The sequence below is a fragment of the Helianthus annuus genome, chromosome 2, assembly GCF_002127325.2.
Source record: "Helianthus annuus cultivar XRQ/B chromosome 2, HanXRQr2.0-SUNRISE, whole genome shotgun sequence".
Lineage (NCBI taxonomy): Eukaryota > Viridiplantae > Streptophyta > Magnoliopsida > Asterales > Asteraceae > Helianthus > Helianthus annuus.
The window spans coordinates 14,102,492-14,112,549 of record NC_035434.2 but is presented as its reverse complement, the minus strand read 5'-3'; the positions used below and the strand labels follow the sequence as shown (position 1 = coordinate 14,112,549).

General features: G+C 34.4%; 1 protein-coding gene across 1 annotated transcript; it reads right to left on the bottom strand.

Annotated features, from left to right (window-relative positions):
- Positions 1 to 2,006: 2,006 nt before the first annotated feature.
- LOC110911007 (bidirectional sugar transporter SWEET14) lies at positions 2,007 to 4,195 on the bottom strand. Its single transcript, XM_022155577.2, has 6 exons — positions 4,033 to 4,195; positions 3,822 to 3,858; positions 3,124 to 3,334; positions 2,860 to 3,021; positions 2,479 to 2,598; positions 2,007 to 2,396 (listed from the first exon to the last, which is right to left on the bottom strand). Exons 1-6 carry the CDS (start codon positions 4,085 to 4,087, stop codon positions 2,220 to 2,222), a joined length of 762 nt encoding a protein of 253 aa, XP_022011269.1. The 5' UTR covers positions 4,088 to 4,195; the 3' UTR covers positions 2,007 to 2,219.
- Between the last annotated feature and the right edge of the window lie 5,863 nt (positions 4,196 to 10,058).

Genomic DNA, 10,058 nt, shown 5'->3' with positions numbered 1-10,058 from the left:
TACAAAAAAAAAAAAAAACTAATACTATAAAAAATAAACGTAAAAAAAAAGTTATTCTCACGAACTTTTTATCGGGTGTGTGGACGGTGCCTACGTAAGCCTTCGCTAAGGCTTCTTCCTCGAGTTGCGTCCACGGTTTCGCCTTTGTTTTGGACGGTTGCTCACCCACAACTTGCTTCATTTTTTTTCGTTTGCCTTTTTGCGGTTGGGTCTCGGGAACAACTTCGACATCCTCATTGGGTTCGGATCGGGTGGGTTGCGTCGGGTTCGGTTCGGGTTGAAAGGGTTGCACGGGTTGGATATTAAAAGCATTCCGCATCATCAATTGTTGTATCGCTTGACTTTATTGCGGGTGAGCAAAAACGTTCGGTGAGTTTTGGAATGCGGCAAAGGCGTTTGAGGAATATTGAGAGAATTGGTTTGGTTCTATCGTCGGATAGTATCCCGGAACCGAGAAAACATTCGGGATGTTCGGTTGGGTCGGTTGTTGGGGTTGTTGAAGGGATCTATGGTAGAATATAATTTTATAAAAGGGGAAGATGTTTATAAAAAAATGAGAGAGAGAGAGAGATGAGTTGTGGTAGATGAAAAGTGAGAAAAATGGTGTAAAAAAGGAGGGTTTTATATAGTTTTAGGAGGTATTTTGGTAAAAATTTTGAATATTACCATTGGTTTTAATTTTGAATTTGGAAATTTGTTTTTTTTTAAACGGTAACATCGCATCAAGGGGGGGGGGGGGGGGGGACGGTGTTGCATTCGGCGACGGGGCTGGACGGGTGGAGGACGGTCCCCATACCGTCTAGCCTTACTTTACAAAATTAACCTTTGAGCACTCCTGCGTTCATTCTTTTACAAAATTTCACATACGGTTCCTATATTTAGTAAGTGAATTTTTATTGAGTTTGAGTTCAAGAATCATTTTAAAACGTATTGTGAATTGAGTACCCACGAGTTTATTTGAACTTAAATTGAAGTTTATTAACATTTTCAGGTCTATATTGTACTTGAGCTATCAAACATTTTTTGTATACACTTTTGAGCTCTCAAATTAAGCTCAACTCTTTCTCAAGTCAAATATTAAGTTCGAGATTTTTCTTATTAAAACATGTGTTTCAAATAATGCACAGTCAAAACAAAAAGCATTTAAAGTAAACTACTTAAACTGTTTTTCGATAAGAGAGGGATTAAAGAAGATTTAGACTCTTAACGTAAGTGGAATTTGTCACCTTACGTCGACTTCTTTTATTTATTTTATGTGTTACTTTTTCCATGAAACTTTTTATCTCCAAATAATTATTGTGTGGGCACAAAAATAATGACGCTATCCACTCATCCCTAATCCTCGTGTCATAATTTCTCAAGTATATAACAGCCTCTCTTTAGTATTTTATTAAAAAAATATGTTAAATTTTTGATGTTTACTACGTATAAAATGGTTAGTGAACATTGCAATCAAGTTGATTCAGTCACTCAAGAACCGTAAATTTAGTAGATTTAAATCTTAGGACCTTATTTCCCCTTTAGAGTTCTCATATTCGAATCATGGTTCCACTAGTTTACTAAGCTTTGAAGGCCCAACACAAACTACGATTTATCTTAACCAGAGTATTGATGGATGCAATAAGTTTTTCGGTAACACATTCTCAATGTTAAAAAAAAGTAGATATTGTCATATTGGATATATTCAAGTTGGAGACTAATGGACTAATGGTTAGGGGCGTAGCTTAGTGTGAAGTGGGGGTGCACACCCCCCTCCCCCCATCTCAATGTTTCGGTTAAAAGTGTAAAATTTTCTATTTTTCATCCTAAAATATTAAAATTATATAGGATTGTCCCCCAATTATTTTACCTATATATTTATACAATATATAAATTTGATCCTATGACTTTCCGTCCCATCGAAACCTTTGGTCAAGCTCTGCCACTGGTAATGGTTACTTAAGTATGTAAATAAATGAAGCTTTCTTGAGTATGTAAATAAATGAAGCAGAAAACATATAGCTACATATGTATATAGAAAATCAAATTCATTTATATCAATAGTACATTCAATACCAGAAACAATACAAGAGTTACGTTAGCTAGGAAAGACGAAATTAAGGTAAAAACATGTAATCAAGAAGTGTACAGTTATTTATAGAGAAGCTGGTACACTTTGACATCAAATCAAAATCATTTAGGATAAATGTCACACTGCAACTTCAATGGTATGATTTGGACTACACCATATCGACTGTGTTTTGATCTTTTCCTTTTGGGACTTTTGGTTCATCCATTTCACTCATTTTTTCTTTGAATTCGGTGATTTTTTCGTCTATGACAGGCTTCTTGTTCTTGTAAACGAAGTAAAGTATAATTTGGAGGACACCAAAGGTGAATCCGAGCGTATTTGGGATCTGTTAAGAATAAATTAACCATTAGAAAATTGGAGACAATTCAGAAATTATGTTTTGGAAGCTTTTGTTCTGAATATATTACCGCGATGTTAAAGTCCCCTAGAAGTAGACCATAAAAGAACCACATAACCGCACTGATTGTGAGCGCGATCGACAAAAGAATTGGCATGTAAGCGACACTTTTTGTCCTGATCACTTGCCTCTGCAAAAAAAAAAAGGTGTAACCTTAAGATATAGTTCTTTTTTTTTCAGTTTTACAAGGTTAATATTATTGCCAGTCTATATTCACATACCCTAAATCTTATATTTATATAATTTATACTATATAGTCTAATACCCTAAATCTTATATTTATATAATTTATAGTATATAGTCTAATGTTAGTAAATCTCAAATTTGTTTACATAATAGTATTACATACACTAGTTAAAATTTTGGATTGACCAGTATTTTTTGTACGTACCACGACACCTAAAGGCGCGACAAAAACACACAAGGAAAATATAAGGCAAATCCATCCAACTATCGTCCAACGCTTTACGCCTTTTGTAAGGAATTGAGTAAGGAGAACAATCAACCCAAATCCAACAATTATGAACAATGTGATTAGCTTCAAACATTCCATCTGCACATAAAATTATGCTTCCAAATTAAATTAGATTTAAGAGAAAATAACAACTTATCAAAATTAAGACGAAGAAAATTTTAAAACTACACATATGCGTACCCTAGCTTTCCCTGGCGCATAGATGACGAAAACACAAAGATAGAAAGTTTGTATGACAATGCCAACGGAGTTGATGGTGATCAAAAGCATACAGTTGCCCTTTAGCAATGCGTAATAGATCCAAAGCATGGCACTAAACAATCCCACCACATAAGGTATCGACTGAAACCCTTCGGTAGATTTCTTTTTGTAAACTTTATAGAACGTCGGCCTGTTTTTTTTCAAGGTAAAAATGTTTGAACCGATCAGGAAAGTGCATATATATATATATATATATATGTGTGTGTGTGTGTGTGTAAACTTAGCCTAGTTACAAGAGAACTACTTTAATTATGGTTTCTCAATATTAAAACCATGTTAAACATGGTTGGTTGCAAGCAGCGGATTCATGAATTTTGTACAGGGGGTTTCTTTTGGTATATTCTTACTATTTTTTTGAAATAATTCAAGGTTTTCACTAACTTTTTCCTTTTTGTTTTCCAAACAGAGAGGGGGTTCTTGGGAACCCAGGAACCCCCTAGATCCGCCACTGGTTCCAAGTCTGTGAGCTAGAGTTCACTCCCCTTATAGTGAATTAATAGTCCGCTTACTGAAGTAGCAGACTATCAACAAACCAAAGAAATCTCAAAAACCGCCTACGAACACTTATTTGAAAATTTCTAAAACACCTAAACATAAAAAAAATAATGAAAACTTACATTGGTGAAAGAAACACCGCGAATGAGACAATATTGCCTGCAAAACAGGAATAGTGTTAGATAGTTTCTAAAATTAGGGTTTGTTACGTGCATGGCATTATGGCAAGCAACCTATGCATGCATACATTTATTTACATAAATATTATGCATGCAGTGTCACGTATCCTTCAGAAAACATATGATTACACCGTTAGAGAGAGAGAGAGAGTACCCATAAGGCCAAATGCTAAAGTGAGCATGTGATGGTAGTGACCAGGAAGCACCATTTCTAAAGCTTTTGCTCTTGAAACACACACTCAGATCACTGGTGATGGTGGCGGTGGTTATGGCTACTGCTGTTGCTGCTGCTGCCTACTGGTGGTGGTGATGAAAAATGGTGGGAGGAGGTGGTTTATATAGGGAGAATTGGGGATGGTGGATTGTGGGGTCATTGCATATAAAGTTTTATTTATTTATATTTTAATCATATCACAAAGTTTTTGGGAAATGAAATTATAAAGAAGATACTCAAATTGTTTACAGATATGAAAGACTATCCGCTTTCCCTTTACATATTTTTCTTTTCAGACCGTGCTATCAAACAACTCATATCACACTATTACAAAAGAGTGTACAATATTTGCATACGAAAATGCATATCTGCACATCAAACCCTAGCTTTATATACGTCACGTATAGTTCTATACGCGGCGTATAGTCACCTTTTTTCAATTTCCAAGAGAATCTCTGACATGATGTGAAAATTTGTCCCTTTATATACGCTGCGTATAGAACTATACACAATGTATATAAAGGGTGATTTTTTTAAACATTGTTATACATTATTTATCGTTTTAGCAAATTAACTTTTATAATAAGTAATTTTTAAAAATAGATAAATAAAAAACATTGTTAAGTATTCTATCGTATAGTTCAATATAGGCCTCGTATAGGCCTATGGATGTAGTATTATATCATATAGTGTAGTATAAATCTCGTATAGACCTATACGTGTAATATAATATTGTATCCTATCGTATCGTATCGTATAGTGTAGTAAAAAACATTGTTAAGTATTCTATCGTATAATATAATACAGGTCTCGTATAGGCCTATGGATGTAGTATCGTATCACACAGTGTAGTATAAATCCCGTATAGGTCTATACGTGTAACATAAAATTGTATCTTATCGTATCGTATTATATCGTATAGTGTAGTATAAGTCATGTATAGGCATATATGTGTAGTATCGTCTCGTATAGGCCTATTGGTGTAGTATCGTATCATATGGTGTAGTATAAGTCTTGTATAGGTCCCGTATATGCTTATAGGTCTCGTATAGGCCTATGGATATAGTATAGGTCCCACGTAGGCCTATAGGCGTAGTATAAGTCCTGTATAGGACTATATGTGTAGTTTAGGTCCCGTATAGGCCTATACTATACGATACGATACGATACCATACCATACCATACCATACCATACCATACCATACCATACCATACCATACCATACCATACCATACCATACCATACCATACCATACCATACCATACCATACCATACGATGCAATACGATACTATATGATATCATACAACACCCGTATAGGCCTATAGGCATATACAAGACTTGTAGGGGACCTATACGATACTTTTACTACATTATTCGATTTGATACGATAAGATATGATACTATACTACACCTATAGGCCTATACGAGACTTATACAACACTATATGATACGATACGATACTACATCCATAGGCCTATACGAGGTCTATATGAGATTTATATTGTACGATACGATACTTAAAAATGTTTTTTTAAAGTACTTATTATAGAACTTTTCTAAAACGATAAATAATGCCATCGATACTACATGTATACAAAAGTTTGTACGTGCCTACAGGCCTATATAAGACCTAAACTACACCTATAGGCCTGGAAGGGACCTATACTACATCTATAAGCTTATACAGGTGTTGTATGGTATCCTATAGTATCGTATCGTATCATATTGTATCGTATCGTATAGTGTATAGTATAAGTCTCGCATAGGTTCCCTATAGGTCTTGTATATGCCTATAGGCCTACACGAGACCTAAACCACACCTATATTCCTATACGGGACCTATACTACACCTATAGGCCTATACGGGTGTTATATCGTATCCTATAGTATCATATCGTATAGTATCGTATCGTGTAGTATAAGTCTCGTATAGGTCCCTTATAGGTCTTGTATATGCCTATGATACTACATATATAGTTCTATACGAGGCATATACAAGACCTATAAGGGACCCGTACTACACTATACGATATGATATCACATTTATAGGCTTATACGAGGTCAATACATGACCTATACGATACGATACGATATTTATCGTATAAAATGATTAATGATGTATAAAAAAATTTGTAAGACATACTTACTTTTTTATTTATTTAAAATAGAAAATTTATTTTTTTTAATAAAACTTTGCTAAAACGATTAATATTGTATAAATGTTTCTAAAAAAACTATTATATACGCTGCGTATAGGCCTATACGCGGAGTATCTAAAGGGTCAAAAAGACAATTTTACCCCTGGTTTGGACTGCATATAGCCCCAATCCAGGGGTAAAATGGTCTTTTTTACCAAACGTGCGCCATATATACGCCACATACAGGGCTATACACGGTGTATAGTAAAAAGACCATTTTACCTCTGGATTGTGGGCTATACGCAACCCAAACAATGAGTAAAATTGTCTTTTTGACCCTTTATATACGCTGCGTATAGGTCTATACGCAACATATATAAAGGGTAGTTTTTTTTATAAAACTATTAATAATGTATAAATGTTTCTAAAAAACACTTGTATACGCCGCATATAGTCCTATACGCGGCGTATAGGAGCAGCCAGACCAGAACTGACATCAGTCAGACACTGATTTTTATGCAACTCTATACGCTGCATATAAACCTATACACAACGTATATAAACCCTAAAGTGTGCAAATAGGCACCTTGGGTGTGCCAATAGTTTGAGCCATTATTAAAGAAACTGAATTGGGTTTATGAGATCATCCGGGTTCTATTAGCCCAAAAAAAAATAGGTGAATACGCAAGGGTATAACAGATAGAACATTGTCTTTTATTAACAACGGGACTACATTTTCTTAAGTAAACTAAATTTATAACCTCAGCCATATTTTTTCTTAGACCTGCTTTCTCTTGTACTCCCTTTCTCTGTATACGATATCTACTTTTTTTCATTAATTTCATAAACCATGTATGTTCTGTATTTCCTTTGTTTTTATTTTTAACTCATGGCATATAAACGCAACATGTTAATGTGTGCTCGTCTTATAATTTGCGTTCATCCCAGCAACATACATATATTATATATATCACACGTAATGAAGTTGTTAATGTTAATATTCTTGCAACATGTATGCATTGCTTTAACATTATATTTGTCCCTGTTCTTATTAGTATTCTTAAATGTTAATTTTCCACCAAAACAAGCACTTAAAGAAGTTAGTTGTCAAATGTAATGTAATGTGTTAGTGATTTTCGTGTCATCTAACATATTGTGTAAATTGGGATTTACTTTTTCCAAATGAGAAATCATAATCAAACATCAAATAAGTTGGAAAATATGAACTATACACTTGTTTGAGAATGTCATGGATTCACATTTTTAAGGGGTCACGATCCACTCAACAATAGAGGTTCGGGGGTAGTGCCCCTCATGGGATCTAAAGGTCTTGGTTGGCCTGGGTTAAGCTACATTAGAAGTTGTTTCAGAATCGCACAACACAACTACCGAAATGTTGCATAAGATTGGTCTTTGGTAGTGAATGAACTGAAGATCATTCCTGAAAATGATATTCCATACCTATTTTGTTCATCGGTAACGCACCGGTATAAAATTTGCATAGCAGTATCAACTTTGGTTATAATAGCAACTTTGAACATGAACGACTATAACATAAGTAGCAAAATAAAGGTCGGAATAGTCACTACCAATGCGTTCTTAGTTAGTAAGGGAACTCTAAATTGGCAATTATAACCCCCAACTGTCATGACGTTTCATAAGGTTGCGATGATCTCCATCAGTGCTCCCCCTTTAAATAGAAATCGATTATGTCATTTGGAAGTTCTTAACCGATTTCACACTCATTCTTGATGTCTCTGAGAATTATCGTATCGGATATTTGTGAGTACCAATGACCTAAATTAGTCTAAATGTGTTAACACGATTTTCAGCGATATTTAAGTTATCAAAAATCACAAAACCAACAAAATGTTATGAAAAAACTTGCAAACATGTTTGATATTATGGCTCCTTGATTTAAATAGAAGAATATTTAGTTTGTAGGATTTAAAATTTAAGAGTATTCATATCGTATAAATATAGATTAAGTTCATACTCCTTTGATAATTTCATTTATGAAGACGCCAACCCAATGGCTGGTTTTCAGGTCACTTGAACTGTAATCTTATTCCAAAACAGTCAGGCTTGGATTGACGGAACCTAGGAGTCGACTAACCACTCAAGGATTCGGTGGCTCAGTTGGGAACATTTGAAAGTGAAATGGTTTGTGTGAAGATTGTCACTTTATAAGATTTTGGTCTTCGCCTCCCTGGTTAATATAGGTGCTCCAATCCAAGATATTTCTTGTTCCATTTATACGTTCGTGATGGAAGATGCAAACCATTTGTTTAGGTGCCCAGTGGCAAAAGCAACTTAGTTTAAGGTGTCTAACTGGACCAGGATTGATATGTGTGGTTGTACATCTGTGTCCTAGCTTCTTGCATTAGAGTTGAAATATACGGGTTCAACGTTGGAAAACAAAGCGTTGTTCATCATTGTCTACACAACGATTTGGCTTCAATGGAAAAACCGAAATTCTTAGAAATTCTTAGCCAAAAAGGTCTCCGTTGATCATTTGGTGATGGAGGTCATTGTTCTTGGCTTTAATTAGGTAAAAAGGAGAGCAGTTAAGGTGGATATCCATTGGGACAAGTGGTTACTATGCCCCCTTTTAGCGATCTTTAAGATCTAATTCGATGTACTGTTAATAGTTTGGGAGTTTTGGTATTTAGTGGTTTTGTATGGTTATATTGGGTTTTTTTTTCTAGTTTCCCGCTAGCTTTTTATATGATAATATTATTGTTTCCACTAAACAAAACTGAAAACATCCAAATAAGCCATTTTTTTTACTTTAAGACATACTTTTAGTTGTGGAATCATATGTTTACATCCTTTGTAAAATCAAATTAAGTTTAACCTTTGGAACTTCATGTTTAGTACTAATTTCAATCTCATACAATATAATAGGTTTATATCATTTAGCCACATAAAGCAATTTCAACAAATTGCCTATTTCACATATAATAAAGTTAATTATAGAAAAACTAGCAAATACTTGAAATTGAGAATTACTTTCATGTACTTGATCGACTTTCAACAAACTAAATATGTATATTACCCATCTAAATAATTTGTGTTGTTCTATTGAGTATTGTTAGGTTATTTAAGATCTGCTAATGATGAAAGCCAAAACTGAAAGAAATCATCTTCCTTAGCCTATGAAATAAGCTTTTGTAATCTTCAAAGTACCAGAAGCCCCCCCCCCCCCTCCTAAAAGTTTCACGAACAACCACCAAAACAACTGGAAGAAGAACTACTGGGATCAAAGAGCTGGATATTAAGTCGAAGAGTTGAAATGTAAAAATACTGGTCAACAAGTCAGTAGCTGAAGACTAAGTGTTTGTCAACTAGTCAAAACTCAAATCGGTAGAGTTGGAAACCAAAAGTACTAGACTCTTCTAGCAGTTTGGTTTCCCAGCTGTTTTCATTTGTATTTCCAGTAGTTTAGCTTTTCAGATGTTTTAGCTTTCTGTCCAGCAGTTTTGCAAGTTGCTGGCAATTACACCTTTATTGGGTTGTTTTGGGTCACTTTCATGGTGACGTGACTAGCAGTTCTCTCATCTTATAAATAGAACAATACATTAATGTAATTATTTAACTCTTATAGCCGAGTATCTCAGATCAAAGAATCTAGAGAGAGAAAGACTGAAGTAAAAGAGAGAGCGCACCTGGTGAGGGAGAGTGACCATTGTACTATGATTTATTGCTGAAATTAGTAATAAAAAAAATCATTTGACATTCATTCCTTACAAATCCAATTTATGCTTTTATTAATGTGTTTGTTATTAACTTATATTAATGATCTTTTGAATTGTTAAACAATTTTA